The sequence below is a fragment of the Hyperolius riggenbachi genome, chromosome 5, assembly GCF_040937935.1.
Source record: "Hyperolius riggenbachi isolate aHypRig1 chromosome 5, aHypRig1.pri, whole genome shotgun sequence".
Taxonomy (NCBI): Eukaryota; Metazoa; Chordata; class Amphibia; order Anura; family Hyperoliidae; genus Hyperolius; species Hyperolius riggenbachi.
This window is the reverse complement of record NC_090650.1, coordinates 89,173,107-89,191,332: the sequence shown is the minus strand read 5'-3', so window position 1 is coordinate 89,191,332 and position 18,226 is coordinate 89,173,107. Positions and strand designations below refer to the sequence as shown.

General features: G+C 43.8%; 1 protein-coding gene and 1 long non-coding RNA gene across 7 annotated transcripts in view; one reads left to right on the top strand and one right to left on the bottom strand.

The window, feature by feature from the left end:
• LOC137518306 (ATP-binding cassette sub-family B member 5-like) overlaps positions 1-18,226 on the top strand; it is a 232,054-nt gene that overhangs the window by 7,037 nt on the left and 206,791 nt on the right. For 3 of the 4 annotated variants that reach the window (XM_068235981.1, XM_068235978.1, XM_068235983.1), the window contains exons 2-6: positions 1,265-1,386; positions 4,599-4,659; positions 10,107-10,257; positions 13,328-13,370; positions 17,711-17,902. In XM_068235981.1, coding sequence (XP_068092082.1) covers positions 1,265-1,386; positions 4,599-4,659; positions 10,107-10,257; positions 13,328-13,370; positions 17,711-17,902 — 569 coding nt within the window. Of the gene's footprint in view, positions 1-1,264; positions 1,387-4,598; positions 4,660-10,106; positions 10,258-13,327; positions 13,371-17,710; positions 17,903-17,987; positions 18,160-18,226 lie in introns of all 4 variants that reach the window. The other variant, XM_068235977.1, reaches the window with a different exon arrangement.
• The window catches only part of LOC137518307 (uncharacterized), a 67,775-nt gene that overhangs the window by 30,694 nt on the left and 18,855 nt on the right, over positions 1-18,226 (bottom strand). For 2 of the 3 annotated variants that reach the window (XR_011020784.1, XR_011020782.1), the window contains exons 2-3: positions 12,593-12,841; positions 4,536-4,591 (exon numbers count right to left, since the gene is read on the bottom strand). This is a non-coding gene — a long non-coding RNA (uncharacterized lncRNA). Of the gene's footprint in view, positions 1-4,535; positions 4,592-12,592; positions 12,842-16,130; positions 16,221-18,226 lie in introns of all 3 variants that reach the window. The other variant, XR_011020783.1, reaches the window with a different exon arrangement.

Below are 18,226 nucleotides of genomic sequence, written 5' to 3'. Positions count from 1 at the left end.
TTGACTGGCTGTCCCTTTACAATTATCCTCTCCTCCCTAGCCCTAACCTCTCAACTAATGTTAAGTCCTCCTAGTGCTATGGCGGCACCCAAGTCAAGCTCTACACAGCCGGTCCCGAAAGCACGTACTTCAGTCCTGTACTATACTAATTGAGTTACTGGCACTAACTTTGCCAATCTGACAGTCTTTGTCAGGATCACCATGGAGTGGCTGTATGTTTGTATGTATAAAATCAAGGTAAGCACACTGAAATAATCTTTGCCATTAGTCCTAGAAACATGTAGAGATGAACTGAGAGGATTGCTTACTTCTCAGCACGGTCCCCTTTAATATTGGAATGCCTGTTAATAGAGATGGTCAATGAAATACTGAATAGTCCAACTTCCTTTCACTGAGTCTTTATCACCAAGTAATACAAGGATGAGTGTTCCGAAGACGGGCGTATCCGTACTGAGCATGCGTAAGTCCAGATTTAGTACAGACCAGTTTGTCTTCGGAAGTAATCGGCAATGCAGTAAATTAATATTATTATTATTAATAGTAAGTATTCATATATTGCCAACACATCTTCCGCAGTGCTGTACAGAGTATGTTATCATGTCACTTAACTGTTCCTCAGAGGGGCTCACAATCTAATCCCTACCATAATCATATGTCTATGGACGTATCATGTAGTGTATGTATTGTAGTCTAGGGCCTTTTTTTTTTTTTTTTTTGTTAAGTGGGAGCCAATTTACTTATCTGTATGTTTTTTGTGATGTGGGAGGAATCTTGAGAGCCCAGAGGAAATAGACATGTGGCGAACATACAAACTCTGTGCAGATAGTGCCCTGGCTGGGATTCGAACCAGGGACTCAGTGCTGCAAGGCAAAAGAGCTACCTACTACGCCACCATGCTGCCCACTATGCTACCGTGCTGCACATGAGGACCCCCAAAGGTGTTTTCGACCCGTTGGTCGAAATAATACCACGGGGGGGGGGGGGGGGGGGGGAGGGGTAGCGGTGGACCCAGGGCAGGGAGAATTGTTTTTCTTCTTCTTTATTTCAGTATTGCTTTAACCATTGCAAAAATTGTCCGATTTTGCCTGTAGTCTTTTTTTTTTAATTCTAACTTCTCTGTGAGCTGTTCTTTAGAACGCATTGAATTAGTCCTCAGGTGACATAGAACATTGCATCTGTCTCAACCACATAAAAGCCCTCTTGAAATCACTATTATTAAATGTGCTTTTCTTAGTTTTTGTTTGTTTTTATTTGTATTTTATAGTGGTTGTCTTGGCTTCCCAACTCAAACAAAAGAAAGGCTGACATTAAAGATGCAGAAACCGAAATCAACAACATTCACCCCACAACAGAGTCCTTACTGGATGAAAACCAAAGAGAAAAGACGTAAGTAGAACCTTCACAATCAAACACAATGAGAAACAAAAGCAAACACGTAAAATATTAAATATTTCCAAATTAAATTGCTCCAGGGACAGTCACTCCTTTGTAAGCGTAAGCTGTAAAAATTCTAGCGTTGATAAGCCAGCTCTGTATAATAACAGTAGCAGCCAGTTAATAACATCTTACCGGGCACAACATACCCAACCAATATTGCAGAAGGTATTGTGTAAACTGTGGGTTCTGCTGTTATTGATTAAATGTTCAACTGCAAATGTTGTAAAGTATTTAAATAGTGCCAAAAGGCCTACTTCTGGCTGGGCAGATTGACTTCAGTGAGACAGAGCTATAGCTCAAAGCTCTGCCTCCCCGGGCAGCAAAATCCACGACTTTGAAAGTCGTGGATGTTTGCCCCGAGATTTGGGGGGTCTAAACCCCTCGTTTTGCCGCTGGAATGCGGCGTTTCACCTCTTCTCATAGTTCTAAAGCAAACTAGCAGGAAAAAAATAATGATTTATTGTTGCTTCAGAGTCTCTTTAAGGGCTATGTTTTGTGTATTCTGTTTAGTAACAAACTGAATCAAAAACAATACAATTTTCCTATATTCTGAACCAAAACCAACACAAGTTGTGCGCAACTGCGCCCGTCCACACACCCAGCTCAATCACGCACATGTCCTCGTAAGCCTCCTGCGCATGTGCAGTTCAGTCCTCCTGCGCATGCACAGGAGGCTTACTGTGATGCATGCATGATTGAGCCGGGTGTGTGGACAGGCTACGCATGCGCAGTTGCACATGACTTCCCACACTAACCGCATCACCAGCAGGACCACGGAGGGGATCCGGGGGATGCCGCGGGACCGCGTGGGCTACAGGGGCTAAAGGAAGCCCCAGGTAAGTGCTTATTTTCATTTTAAAGCTCTGCTCAGGGTCCCTTTAAGTGTATGGCAAGCTTATGACTATGGGATTCCTGGAAAGCTCTGTTTAGGATTAGTGCTATGGTGGACATGTTTATCTCTGCAGTTATTTGTTTTGTCTTTTGCTTCAGACTTGCTTTAAAAGTCTTGTGGAAGGGAACCCAGGGGAAATAATTCAATAATGCAATAAGAGCGACAGTGCTTTTCAGTCTAATAACAATGACACACGTGGTGATAGCCAGGCCGGGATGTCCCCAGTGTATAGGGAAATGTCTAGAATGGAAAGTGTAGATGAGAAAACACAACTAGCTCAGCGGGGAGGCTCCATTCATCACTGTGTAGTTACTGAAACAGACACGTTTCCCAGCAAAATGATTAAAAAAGAATGATAAATCATAGTGAGATCTGTTTAAAAAGAAAAAAAAACACAAGTTGGAAAGTGCCAAACATCTTACTTTCCACTGATGTCATTCCAAATCAAATGCAACATAAATATTAATAAGATGATGGATTGAGGACTGCTAAGTTCACTGTAACAGACAAATGGGCTTTTATGAAAAGCTTGGCAGCGTGGCTTAAAATACTTTGCTGATCGATAATGCATTAAAGTCGGATGATTTTAGTTTTTGTCGGTAGTTAAAGGACCACTCCAAAGAAAAAAAAAGGCAGCAGTTGAAATCTGACAGAACTGACAGGTTTTGTACCAGTCCATCTCCTCACGGGAAATTCTCAGGGTTTTCCTTATTTTCAAAAGCATTTCTGGAATGGCAAAAGTCCAACTGACAAAATAGCTGGCAAACATGTAGTGAGGCTATCTGGTATCTTACTATTTTGGCAGTTAAATTGTTCAGGAAATGCTTAGGAAAACAAAGAAAACCCTGAGAATCCCCCATGAGGAGATGGACTGGTCCAAAACCTGTTGGTTCTGTAAGATTTTAACAGCTTACTTTTTTCAATGGAGTTAAAGAGCAGCAGTGTGTTAGCCTTATAGCCTATACATTTGCTATCTGCCTGATGATAAGCCACTGTGCCAGTATGCAGTTTTTAGGAAAGCAAGTATCGGTAGAGATGCAAGATATCAGTGACCTCCATTTTTAGTAGTCATGGGACATTAGGAAGTTGTAATATATCCTGTTTAGACAACAGACCACATGGCTTACTCCATCTTTGCTGTTATACACCAAAGTTTTACCTCAGAAAAATGTGGTGACCTCTGCTCACCTCCGCCCACCCAGACAGTGCAGGAGCCAGGCGACCCAAACCCAAACAGCAGACAGATGAGAGGGAAGACTCTGCACAAAATGTCCAAAGTGAGATGTAGAAAATACAAATCTTTATTGCATCAGGTAAAACCAGCACAGCCGTCCTGTATTTTCTACATCTCACTGTGGACATCGTGCGGAGTCTTCCCTCTCTTCTGAAAGCTTTTACCTCATCATGTTATATCCACCAGCAACATACAAAGGATTTCAGCACAAAAATTAAATATAAATCATAGCACAACAGTTGGCTAGAGGTCACATGGCTAGGATGTTATGCCCAAAAAAAAAAACACCCAGGTATTTTGGCCTTATGCACTACTAACCATGTTCAGTGGTGGGGAATAGATGCGCAAAAAATCTAGGAAACTGTATGCACATATAAAGCTTTTTTTGCCCCTGTGACTCACAGGGGAGGACTGGGACCTTTTGGCCTGGAGGGAAAACACAAACTAGAGGCCCGGTTTCATGGCAGCCCCAGCCAAAATGATGTCACATGCGCCCCACGTGCTATATACCGGTAGTCACATGGTCATGCCAATGCAGAAATACAGCAAGGATACAAGAGGGACAGCATGACAGGTAAAGTATAAATGCACAGGCACCGTGGGGTACATAAAAGATTTTGAGGGAAAACGCTGGGGTTTCCATTGCGTACATAGTTTGTTATTATTGCACTTAACGAATACATCGGCCCGAGATTTCCCAGCATCTCAGATTGATACATTCAACTACTTTCCACCCGAAATAAGTCAAATTGTTGATTGGGCATGCTTGTGGCGGCACAGATTTTCATCCGATTGGATAATTATCGAAGCAGTTGATGGATCGGCCAGCCCTAAATCATTAATGGAGAGGCAGCCTGGGGGGAAATCTCCCCCCTTCCCCCCTGGCCAGTCCTCCCCTGCCTGTGAGAGTCATTTTTGTAATGTCAGTGTGGTTCAGCCTTATGCTTTAGATACATTAACATTAAATCTCACCAAAATCATCTAATGTGTGGCCAGCTTTGATCTCTTTGTTAATGTTTTATCTTAATCTTGAAGGGAAGAAAATGAAAAAGAAGAAAAGAAGGAGAAAACAAAAATGATTGGTCCAATAAGCATTGTAAGTATATATCATTATTAGTGTAAGCATGTTACATGTATAAATGGAACAATAATTACATTAATAGAGAAGGAGGAGCGCTCCATAGTGTAACAACGCTTTATTAGGATGAATTGCGCAAATAAAAATTCACTTACTAGATATAAGTTGAATACAGGCATGTAAAATCTTTTAAAATCCTTCCTTGGTAGGTGCACCTCAAACTACCGTGGCCATCGGGGTCGAGAGGATCAGATGGAGACGTGTGCTGGTTATCTGACGAAGGCGTGGAACGCCAAAACGCGTAATAACGCAACCAGCACACGTCTTTTTTCCCTTGGGGGAGCATCCAGGGTCGCACTCCATCTGATCCTCTCGACTCCGATGGCCACGGTAGTTTGAGGTGCACCTACCAAGGAAGGATTTTAAAGATTTTACATGCCTGTATTCAACTTATATCTAGTAAGTGAATTTTTATTTGCGCAATTCATCCTAATAAAGCGTTGTTACACTATGGAGCGCTCCTCCTTCTCTATTTTTGTTTTCTTGACCAAGCCTCTCTGACAGCCGGGCTTCAAAGGAGCAGCTAAAAGTGTGACCCCTATCCGGCCATCCCTGACTACCGCCCTAGCAGCGCAAGATTGCACATCTTTTACAATAATTACATTCACTGCTATCTTTTTAACCTGCCTGGCGTTCTATTAAGATCGCCAGGGAGGCTGCGGGAGGGTTTTTTTTTTTAATAAAAAAAAAACTATTTCATGCAGCCAACTGAAAGTTGGCTGCATGAAAGCCCACTAGAGGGCGCTCGAGGCGTTCTTCCGATCGCCTCCGGCGCCCAGAATAAACAAGGAAGGCCGCAATGAGCAGCCTTCCTTGTTTTGCTTACATCGTTGCCATAGCGACGAGCGGAGTGACGTCATGGACGTCAGCCGACGTCCTGACGTCAGCCGCCTCCGATCCAGCCCTTAGCGCTGGCCGGAACTTTTTGTTCCGGCTACGCTGGGCTCAGGCGGCTGGGAGGACCCTCTTTCGCCGCTGCTCGCGGCGGATCACCGCAGAGCGGCGGCGATCAGGCAGCACACGCAGCTGGCAAAGTGCCGGCTGCGTGTGCTGCTTTTTATTTGAGCCAAATCGGCCCAGCAGGGCCTGAGCGGCAGGCTCCGGCGGTACTGGACGAGCTGAGCTTGTCCAGACCGCCCAGCAGGTATGCAGTGTTATATTTTTGAAGATTTTTAAGATATCGACAAAGATTGAAAACTGAATGTGAGGCTTTTTATATTGCTATGATAGCTCACCTGGGCCCAAATGCAGAGCAAAACTGAAGCTAAAAAAACCCTAATGATATAATGAATTCTATGTGTATTACAGATAATAAATAAAACATTAATAGCAAAAAAAATCTCATATTTTTAATTTCAGTTATGATACATATAGCTTTTTTTTTTTATAACATCGCATCATTCTGTTACAGTTCTACACTCTGTCTTTTAAGCTATAAAACAAAGCAGAAACGATGACCCTTTGAACTTTCCTGCAGCGAGACCTTATCTCAAGCTGTCTCTCACTGTTTCTTGGCTTGCTTCATAAAACTGGACTGATGCGTCCTATAGCTCAGAGAAGCTCTTTTGCATGGATACCAACTGAAGTTTCTTAACTCTTTCTGTACTGGAAAACAAGCTGAACTACACATACAATTCATGATCTCATAAATGTATTTTCGCTTCAGGTTTGCTTTAACTTTTCTCCTATTTTTAGTATTTTCTTGCTTGCTGATGGCTTAACATGTACTGTATTAATAAGGAGAAAACTCAGGATGAAGTTCATTGGATCGGGGCTCTGGTGTGTGAGGGTGGAAACTGCTGGTACTGTGGAAATAGCTGCATCTTTCAGTGGGTTTCTGTACTCCAAATGACAAGTCCTTTATGGATACAAGGCTGTCACAGGAGGTCACACAGTCTACAGGGCTGGGTGTAAACCAAGGCCACATAGGCACCACAAGATCAAGGGCGGGTGTGACACAAGCTATACTAGGGGAAGGGGTCACCTGGATACTTATACTTCATCAGACTATCTATATGAAAGGGGGAGAGGGTCATCTGGCTTCTTATGGCCCAAAAGGGACTTTTGTCGCCTCAACACGCGGCGCGCGCGTGTTGCGGCGACAGGTCGCCCGTGAGTATGGGCCGTTGCACGCGCGCGCACCCCGAACTGTCGCCCGTCGCTCATGTCGCCATGCGATTGAAAGTTTCAATCGCATGGCGACAGTCGCCGCCGCACCTCCACCGCAACTGTCGCTAGTCCGCGTGAGTACGCGGACTAGCGACAGCAACCTCCATTAAAGTATATAGAGCTTCCGGTGGAGGTAGGAGGAACGTCGGCGACAGCTTCCGCCTCGCCGCTGGTCCCTCTTCCGCGTGTGTACGCGGAGGGACCTAGCGAGGAGCTGTCGCCGGCCTGTCGCCCACACGCTCACGTGTGCTGGCGACAGGCAACATTTGCAGCCCGTGAGTACGGGCCATTATACTAGAGAGAAGGGGGAGGGGTCATCAGGATACCTATACTGGAGGGAAAGGGTGGATCATCATCTAAACTAGAAGAGGGGGAAAGGGTCATCTAGCTACCTATATTGGAGGGAAGGGTCAATGGGCTTCCTAAACTGCAGAGAGGGGGAAGGGTCATCTGGCTACCTATATTGGAGGGAAGGGTCAATGGGCTTCCTATATTGGAGGGAGGGGGAAAGGGTCATCTGGCTACCTATATTGGAGGGAAGGGTCAATGGGCTTCCTATACTGGAGGGAGGGGGAAGGGTCATCTGGCTACCTATATTGGAGGGAAGAGTCAATGGGCTTCCTATACTGGAGGGAGGGGGAAGGGTCATCTAGCTACCTATATTGGAGGGAAGGGTCAATGGGCTTCCTATACTGGAGGGAGGGGGAAGGGTCATCTAGCTACCTATATTGGAGGGAAGGGTCAATGGGCTTCCTATACTGGAGGGAAGGGGAGGGGTCATTTGGCAACATATACTTGAGGTGGCGGCTGCTGACAGTGGCCTTGGGCGGTAAAGAGTACAAACCCGGCCCTGACAGTCTATGAAATAGTCAATTTTTCACTTGATTGATAGCTGGAAAATGTTAAAGAGAAACTGCAGTGAAAATAAAGTAATGAAAAAAGTGCATAATTTTTACAATAATTATTTATAAATTATTTAATCAGAATTTGCCCATTGTAAAACCTTTCCTCTCCCTGATTTGCATTCTGACATTTATCACGTGGCAACATCTTTGCTGCTGGCAAGGTGGAAAGAGAAGATGCATTTTTGGCAGTTGGAAACAGCTGTTATTTCCCACAATGCAACAAGGCTCCCACAGTGTGTTGTCAGTACCTAGGTGCTGACATCACACTGTGGGAGGGGTTTCACCACAATATCAGCCACACAGAGCCCCCTGATGATCTGTCTGAGAAAAGGTAAAGATTTCTCATGGAAAAGGGGGTATCAGCTACTGATTGGAATGAAATTCAATCCTTGGTAAGAGTTCCTCTTTAAATCAAGAGTATATGTTTAGATTCTATTCATTTTTCCCATGTAGCATAAAAAACTTTATCAATGCAGGAATAGTAAATATGTGGTTTCTGCAGAGTTGGGTTAAAAAATCTCTCCACTTGGTCAAGTTTGCACGCCATGGTGACATTTTGCTCCGCATTGCGGTGCCCATAAGCTGCATGTGGATATCACTATCACAGCTGGTGTAGTTGTGTGTAAGGATGATTAAGGGCCCGTTCAGACTACAAAATGCGGACCGCAACGCATGCGGACCACAACGCGTACGAACGCACGCATGTCCGCGTTCGTATGCGTTGCGTGGCTGATCCCATCACTGAAAAGTGAATGGGACAGCCGCGCGTTTTTGTAAAATCTGCGTGCAGCATGCGTTCCCGGACCGCACAGGTCCGGTACGCATGCTGTGTGAACATCAGACATTGCACTCTATGTAATGTCTGATGTCCTGCATGTCGGTCCCCCCGCACGCGTTTCCAAAACGCATATGGAAACGCGTGTAGTGTGAACGGGCCCTAAGGAAATTATTAAGCAAACAGCCTTAACTCTGTAAAGATCAGGGGCGTATCTACAAATCATGGGGCCCCCAGCAAAGCTTTTATGGGGCCCCCAATGTTCGCACCCTTTCCCTTCCCTACTTCTGGTGACCCTCACAGCCTGGGGGCCCGTCTTGCAAGGGTCTTAAAACAAGTGTGGATATCATCAATTGTCCTTTAAGATTTAAAAGGACTGGAGCTGTCCCTTTTCTGATCTCAACTTTTAGGGCTCAGGAACACTTTTTAGCCATCAGCGCTTTCTGAGAACTTTTAAAAAAATCTCCCATTGACTTACATTAAAATCATGGCAAAATTGCAATCCGTGATTGCGATTTTAACGTAATTTTAATGTAAGTCAATGGGAGTATTTTTTAAAAAGCTCTCCGAGAGCACTGATGGCTTAAAAGTGCTCAGAAAAGCATTTATAGTGTGCCTGAGCCCTTAGTGCTTGTCTTTCATATAGATGGTACGAACCTCCGATCTTCGGTGCGCAAGCCGCGAACGCGAACATCCTCAAAACTTCGGTTGCAGTCTGCTTCAGCTCTCCCTTCTCTAATTACTGCAGGCACACGAGTGAGTGGAAAGCCTGACACTGCCTGCCTTTTATTAGGGGGGTGGGGCTCCAGGAGGGAGTGTAGCCTGATTGGCTACAATGTGCCTGCTGACTGTGATGTAGAAGGTCAAAGTTGACCCTCATGATGCACTATGGGGGCGAACCGAACTTCCGGAAAAGTTTGCGGTTCTCTGCGATCGCGAGCCCCGGAAGTTCGCCGGGAACCTTTCGCTGGCGAACCGTTCGGGCCACCTCTAGTCTTTCACACTTTCTTTACATAAAGAGTGACATCAGATAACGGGAACATGTTTTAGATCATCATTCCATTCACTGTACCTACAGACATATAAGGGCCCATTTCCACACCGGAGAATACGCAGTGTTTCCCCGCATTTGAGTCGCACGGGGAAACGCTGCCTATTCCGTCATTGGCTTGCCGTCTAAATGGCATGCTGCAGTTTACCGCAGCACACATCCAAATCCCAATAGCCATGGCACAGCTTTAGCAATTCGTTTGCCGCTTTGCAGCAGCGTGGATGCTGTATCTAATTTGGAAACGGATGTGGCACCTGAGTGGAAATAGGCCCTAAACCAAGACCTTTAAGGGCAAAAAATCCTCCAGCCTCACGCTGGGTCCTGATCTCTATTGCCAACATGAAGCTGATACCGGTTATTGATTATTGGATATTGGTCTATATTTTTAAAGACCTGTTTTGCAGTCTGAACGACGTGAACATGTTTTTGTTTTCAACATCCTTTTTAGTAAGTGTAACATGACTTGTCCTATTCCTTCCATTTATATTTTTTTATTTTTTTGCAGTTTCGCTTTGCAGATGGCCTAGATGTTTTGTTCATGATTATAGGATCTCTTGGAGCGCTAGGAAACGGCATCTGTTTACCTGTAATGCACATTGTGTTTGGGGAAATGACTGACAGCATCATATGTTACAACTCTTCTCTGCAAAATTCCTGTAAGTGTATTCACTGAAAAGCATATGTTAAATCTTAGGGACCTTTTCCACTAGCAATCGCTAGCGTTCGCGCTAAACGCTAGCGATTGCTGAATCGCAAATGCAGGAAACTTCCCGGCGATTGCATTCACGATTTTGCTATGCAATGCACTGCATAGCAAAATCGCGGCAAAGATCGCTCCGCTGTGCGATCGCGTTCGAGTCAAAAACGAATTGCGGTAGTGGAAATTACCTACCGCGATTCCTATGTTAAAAAGCAAACCGTAGCGATTTCAAAATCACTAGCGGTTTGTGATTTTGCGATTCAGGATCGCAAACGCCGCTAGTGGAAAAGGGCCCTCAATCACAGCAGTATGTCTGACACATGCTTGCAAATTTCAGTTCATATATTTAAGTGATAAAACCTTTGAATACACCTTGGCTCTGAAGAGCATTACCAAGATATAGACATTACTGGTATATTTGTTTTGAAGTTATTAATATACTTAAGAGTCTCTATTTGGAATACCTGTCTGTAAAGTGCTTCAAAAAGTTAGTTCAGAAAAAGAAGCAAAGGTAGGGAACCAATCTACAACTTCTGCACTTTAATTACTATTGACAACACAGGGTCCTGTCGTGCTAAGGTACAATAGGCTTTAGCCTGACAGCCAGTTTGTGCCCCAGAGGCATTGCTAGCCTCAAAGATCAGTGGCACATGCCCCGGATCTATTCTGGGGTGCCCCAAGTGTCCCCCAGGCAGAGTCATTTGTGAGCCTCAATGGTGGGCATGCTGGAAGCTGTGGTGCTTCAATCAGGGGTATGCTGGGTGTTGTGGTATCTCTATGTGGGCATACTGGTTGCTGTAGTTCAATGCTGCCTTTATGGGGGCATGCAGGGAGCTGTGGTTCTTCTATGAGGGCATGCTGGGAGTTGTGGTGCCTAAATGGGAGGCCTGTGGGAGCATGGGAGGGTGTCCGCTAGAAGGTCAGGGAATGCTATGGGGGAATTTCCTGATAACCTTGGCGGCAGGCCAGCCCACCCAGCGGAAAGCCAAACTAGCCAGTATAGAAGCCAGGTAACTCTGCCTAGTTATGATTAAGTGACACTGCCTATTTTGTGATACTAGTTGACTTAAGCCCGTTTAAAAACGGGCTCTAGGTCTGTCACCGCCACCACCGTCGCATGTCAATGTTCCCCCCTGTCCCAACGGATGTCCGTGCGGCACATGCGCAGTAGCGCAAACGCACAGACACAGGGACGGGATGCAGAGACACGGGAATTATTACATAGGATGCTGCATTTATTTTTTTAAATTAATGGAGCGGGGCTTTATCCAACATTTTGCTGAACAGGCCTACTTAGACCGCTGTCAAGTTCATGTAAATTTGGCTCCACACATGATCCCACCCATATTCTGGTGCTTGGCCACACCCATTTTCTGGCTGGAGTGCCAAATGCTCGCAAAATGCTTGTCAGGCCGAAGCCTATTTAAGTTGCTTGCTTGGACTCTGTATGTGTTTTCATTAGTAGTAATTAAAGTGCAGAATTTGTGGATTGGTGCCCTGCCTTTGCTTCTTTTGGGAACTGTGTTGTGCTTTAACTGCACAGAACCCCCCACTTGAGGCTACTAGTGCATTTGGTGCCAACCTTGGATCTTTACTTCATTAATTTTGCCACAGAAAAGGAAAAAACAGATTAAGGGGCGCTATATGTGAAAAAATACCCAAATAGCGGGATAGAGAGATGTAGAGTATTTCCTGCTGCTACCTTATATTGTGGGGGTACCTCCTTCCCCCACTAAACAAACAAATCAATCTGAAAACTAAATAAGGAGCGCAAGATATAGGTTAAAAGTTTCCTGTTTTATTATCAGTAAGAAAAGGGGATATATATATATATATATCAGTATATTCGCTGTTACATATGCTCCCACAGGTCTGCAAGCAAATAAACAGACGTGTTACACATATATATAACATTCCACCATGCACTCATTTGGATTCATACACATCTATTACACATCCTCTGGTGACCCTTTTAGGGGGATGAAAAAATATATATGCATGTAAAAATATAAAAAATCTCCTTAAAAAACTTTAAAAAGGAAAAAATGCATAAATTTGTAGTTGCACTTCCAAGACAAGAACCACAATGCAACCAATTCCTATGAGGGTCCTCAAAAAGATCTCCCCGTGCACAGGGACTTATTATCTGATGTGCCTCCCGTGGTGATCTCACACTGTATTGCAATAGAGTTCCTCCGTGCAAGTCAATGGCCACAACAAACCTCTGAGGTCAAAGGATTCCCTGCAGTATAAGCCTCAAAAGCGGTATGATCCACTCTACAGTTACTCACTTGTCCCCCAGTGGTTTCTCTCCACAGGATCCAGAGGGTGTCTGCACAGGGATCTGGCGGAGTATCGTAGCGTCTCCTCGTTCGCATATGCCGGCCGCACCACTTGCGGCTATGCCACGGACCTCCACGAGTCAGCTGATTCGGAGTCTGACGTCACTTCCGTGCGCTCCGGCTCCTTCTACTTCCTGTGCTTCTGCGCTCCAGCTGGCTGCGTTCTTCTTAGTACACTGTTTTCTTCCGCACACCACACTAAGTCACAGATAGTTATAAGTAGATTTCAAACAGCAAGATTCCAGTTGATTAAAGGGGCGCCCCACTCAATCAGTCATCATTAATTTTGCGTCTAAGACTTAGGATGTTTTTTTTATGTACCAAATTTGAGACTTCATAAAGTCATGACTTCCCCATTTTATCCACCTCTATTTTTTATTATACAGCGATGGTGCAGCCATCCTTTTTTACCATGACACACATAATGATCAAATTTTGAAATATTTTCCTTCCTTCCTATACCTATTTAGGTCACTTCATATATAACCAGTCTATGTAGTAATGCAAGGGAACCCAGCCATATTGCAAAGTAATAATGTTTGAAAAACACTTTACAAATTTTTGTTGTTGTTATAAAAATATTTACCGGTCGTTTTTTTATGTTTATTGTATAGCACTCCATAATATGTTGGCCCTTTATAAGTAAAGGTTAATAACGGTTATGCTTTACTTTTGTACTTACAGCTGTCTGTGCAAAGTTTAAGCCACTAGAGGAGCAGATGACACTGTAAGTTACAGAGTATGTATTCTCTACTTTAATTAAAGTGTAAGCCTGCAGCCATAGAGCAGTGTTGTTTTTCAGCCCCTTCCCTTCTCACCTCACCTACCCCTTCCCTTGATTTATGTCTGCTTCACTTATTTATCTGCAGAATAGCTAGTATACTATGTACACTGCACACCAGCTCTGCCATGTATGCTGTCTTCCAGTTAACCCATGCCTCTTCTGTTAAACTCCTACTGGTACCCAGTATTTGTGCATTGTAGTGAGGTCTCATCTGTGTTTTTGAGTGTCACTTCCTGTTCCTGTCTGTGCCCAGGAAGAAAAAAAGGGCATTCACAGGAATAGGTAGTATAATACAGAGCAGCAATCAGGTCTGTTCTACAAGTCATGAGAGTAACGTGATTCAGAAATAGAAGAGCGCAGTGTAACACAGCCTGCATGTTGCTATGGAAGGGCATCCCGCTTACGTTTTTGAGATAAGAAAGAGGTACACTTAAGCCACACCCCTGCCACACCCCTAATCACACCTTCAGCACACCCCTAGTCATGCATACCATCAGGGCCGGGCCGAGGCATAGGCTGGAGAGGCTCCAGCCTCAGGGCGCAGTGTAGGAGGGGGCACACAATTCATTCAGCTGTCATTCCTAATTGTGTATAAAGCAGAAAGAAATAAGAAAAGGGGATACATAGCAGTGACTGCAAGCCAGATAACATGATATTAAGGTGTTGGGGAGGTTGTGGGCCCTGTGGCCCTCTTAGTCTAATAGCAATCAGTGTGTGACGGCGGGGGTGGGAGGGATGGGGGGGCGCACTTTGGTGTCTCAGCCTTGGGTGCTGGAGGACCTTGTCCCAGCTCTGCATACCATAAAGGTTTTATAAGAAAAATGTTGTTTTATAATTCAAATTACAAATTGTCCTTGCTATCTCTTGGTTTATTTTCATTCATATTAACATTTTAAAATAAGAAATATATCAATGTAAAGGATGGGAATAACATGTTAATTAACCATTTCTGCCGCTGGGATGTGAGCCTCATGTCCGCAGTGGCAGCTGCTACAGCCGCAGGAACGTGATAGTCACGCCACTGCTTACTGCCACCGATCGTTAGATTAATGAATGAGAACAAAGTTCCTATTCATTAATCTCCCCTCTAGACCCCCGTGATCGCAGGCATCCATTGATGCCTGCGTCACTTCTCTAGTTACAATGTAGCAACAAATTACTTTCTATAGCATACTTATTATATGTGAATAGGAAGTAGTCAGCAGGGACATCTTGTGGCCAAATAGTAAAATTACACCTACAGTCTTTGGGGAATAATTTTTTTAAATATGTATGTCAGTAGGGCATATTATTATTAAATTATGGGCTAAAAATTAGTGATGGATGTAAAACTAAAAAAATGCACCTTTATTTCCAAATAAAATATTGTCACCATACATTATACTAGGGATATAATTGTAAAGTTGCGATAACTGGGACAAATGGCCAAATAAAATGTGTGAATTTTAATTACGGTAGCATGTGTTATTTTAAAACTATAATGGCTAAAAACTGAGAAATAATGAATTTTTCCAATTTTTTTATTATTCCCATTATAGTGCATTTAGAATAAAATAATTCTTAACATAATGTATCACTCAAAGAAAGCCTAATTGGTGGCAGAAAAATCAAGGTATAGATCATTGTGTTGTGATAAGTAGTAATAAAGTTATTTGGGAATGAAAGGGAGGAGCGCTGAAATGTAAAAATTCCTCTCGTCCATAAGGTGAAAAAATACCTGCGGGCTGAAATGGTTAAACACATTTTCACTAGAAAAATACACATATTTACATAGATCTGTTCACCGGCCTTGAAAGAGGGACAAATGAGGAAGAAAGATGGACAGAGGAACTGTGTTGCCAAAGAAGGTCTGTCCTTCCGAAAGAGGGACAGTTGAGAGCTATGGGAAACATGTTTTATATTATTTATATGAGGGTTATCCTTTAATGATGCAGAGAACATGGGAAAGGTTGCCCCTTTTTACTTTTTTGTTTAAGGAACCTGAATTGAAAGGAATATGGAGGCTGCCATCTTCATTCCCATGCTGTATAAACAATACCAGTTCCCTGGCCATCATACTGACTGTTAGGCCCCTTTTACACTTAATCAGTTGTTCTCAGTTATAACTGAAAGAAAACTGATTTTTAAAGTACCGGTAATGCCCATGTTTTCCTATGGCCCCTTTTACACCTAACGCGTTTTAACTGAAATCTTCTTGACCAAGGCACTGCTATGGAAAAAACGTGTACCAACGCGCACTAACGCGTACTAACGCATACTGACGCACACTAACGCATACCAACTGATTAAGTGTAAAAGGGCCCTTAGGCTTTAGCTGTTTAGAGTCACACGCCTGCAACAAGCATGCAGCCAGCAGAGTCAGACCAGAGTCACAGCATATGATCTGCATGTTCATTCTGGGTTAGTGACATAAAAGTATTAAAGGCAGAGCATCAGCGTAGAAGTCAGGCAACTGGCATTGTTTAACAGAGAATTAATATGGCTTTCTCCATATTCCTCTCACTTTAGGTTCCCTTTAAATCTGCCACTAGAAATGTCAAATAAAATGTCATAATATGAGATGTGGAGCTTGTGATCCAGTTACAAGAAATTTTCTAAATTAAAATGTATCGCTAACAGTAATGCAATTATTGCATTTGTGATTTTGTGTCCGCACTGACACTAAACATGGACCAAATAAAATTGAGGGCAGATTATAGATACCTGAAGCTGGTTATTTGATATCATTCTAAGTGCTGGGATCTGCCTCTGTTAATGTACCAAATGTTCATCGCACTGCGTCAGCAAAGCCATCTGGTTCAGGAGAGATTATATCATCATCAAGTCATCATAAGGTTCTCATTTATACAGCTCATGATATACTCAAAGGAAAATAAGGCTATCTTAGAGGACACAGGAAGAAAACATCCAGTTCAAAGGGCATCATCAATCTAAGTGTACTTCTGTGTAACCACTTCAGTACCAGCAGTCTCTGGCTGGACCTGAGACTCGTGGTACAAAAACCGGGCTTCCCGACGGCACGCTGCCTGGACTAGCCGCTACCGCTGATCGTGCCATTCTCCCATCACTGAAGCTCACTCGTTCTGCTGTCACTATGACAGCAGACCTCTATGAGCCAGTCAGGAGCCGGTTTCATTAGTTCCTGACCCTGTGATCAATGTGAACCAATGAGACTGGCTCAAAGTGGTCATGGGGTGAGGAGCCAGTGAAATTGGCTCCTGACAGGCTCACGCTGTCCTCTGCCACCTTCTGGATCTTTTGCAATCAGCACCGGTAAGTCGGCAAGTCAGGGCCACTGGGCCAGTAGCCACATGTGCAGTCTGGCCACGCTCCCGTCGCTAGGGATGCGATGGGAGCTCTTGTGCAGTATGCCCCAGACCGGAGGACTTACCAGGGCTGATTGCGGAAGATCTAGGAGGCGGTAGAGGTGGCAGTGAACGAGCAATCTGCCTGGAGGGGCAGGTATGTATAATTTTTTCCTCCTGTCCAATCTTAGGTTTCCTTTAAAGATCATTTTATATTTTACATGTAAAAATCTATTTTTAGCAAATTAACTCTTAGGATCTGTCCACAGTGCATCAGTTGCATTGCAAAATAATTCTGCATGTCAACTCACTGCCCATACAATTCTATGGGGCTGTTCACAGTACAGCATTGTAACGGATCATGTTATTCTAACTCGCAGCATGCAGGCTTTCTATTAAAGTCTATGTCCAGTCTCCATTGCATTTCACAGTCATTATAATGCATGCGTTATGCAACTGACCACTGGGAATCTAGCCTTAAAGCAATCATCTAGTAGGTCATGTAGTGGGTGTGCCTTTTTATGTTCTGGCTATAGACCCGGCCGAGGACAAGTGCAACGGTATTGGGCATGTGCAAGTGAAGTCCACACATGCCCAGTATAATGAAGGTGCTCATGCACTGCTTTTTCTTCCATGCTGGAGCATTTCATTCCACTGGGCATGCATGGACCTTACTTGCACATGCCCAATCCGAATGTGCTCATCCACAGCCAGGAAGCTCTGCCAGAAGAAACCTGTTTGTCAAAGTTTTGTCAGATAAGTTCAAAGAGACTCTGCATTGGAACTGTGTGTGGGCTATAGGAGGAGCTTGCTACTACTAAGGTAAGGACAGTATCTAACTTTTTATTGTTTTTCTGATTTTATGTTTTCTTTAAATAGCAAATCTTTAGGCTATTTAAAGATTTGCTATGCAAAATGTTTTTGTCATTAAGAGGAGTGTTTCTTCTATGATTTAAGTCTTGTCACTTGTCTCCCCAGGTTTTCCTTGTACTACGCTGCAATAGGTGCTGGTGTTTTAGTCTGTGGATATGTACAAGTCTCGTTCTGGGTTCTTGCTGCAGCGAGGCAGACCAGGAGAATGAGGAGCACCTTCTTCCACTCAGTGTTGGCCAAAGAGATCAGCTGGTTTGATGTCACCAAGTCAGGAGAGCTCAACAGCCGTCTTACAGAGTAAGGGTGCAATCACAGTGCAATTTAACATTTTTATTGTAGTGTCGTAGTCTATACTAATCTGTTGACTATCCTTTTTCCATAGAGACATAAATAAAATTAATGATGGTATTGGAGACAAAGTCGGCCATTTTTTGCAAAATTTTGCCACTTTCGTAGCAGGTCTAGTGATTGGCCTAGTGAAAGGGTGGCAGCTGGCATTGGTGTATATGTCAACCAGTCCACTGATGGCATTATCATCAGCTATGTGTTCTAGAGTAAGTGCTCTGTTTATGTAAACATTGTTTTGTACTGGTAAACTGTCATTTACATATTTTCATATTT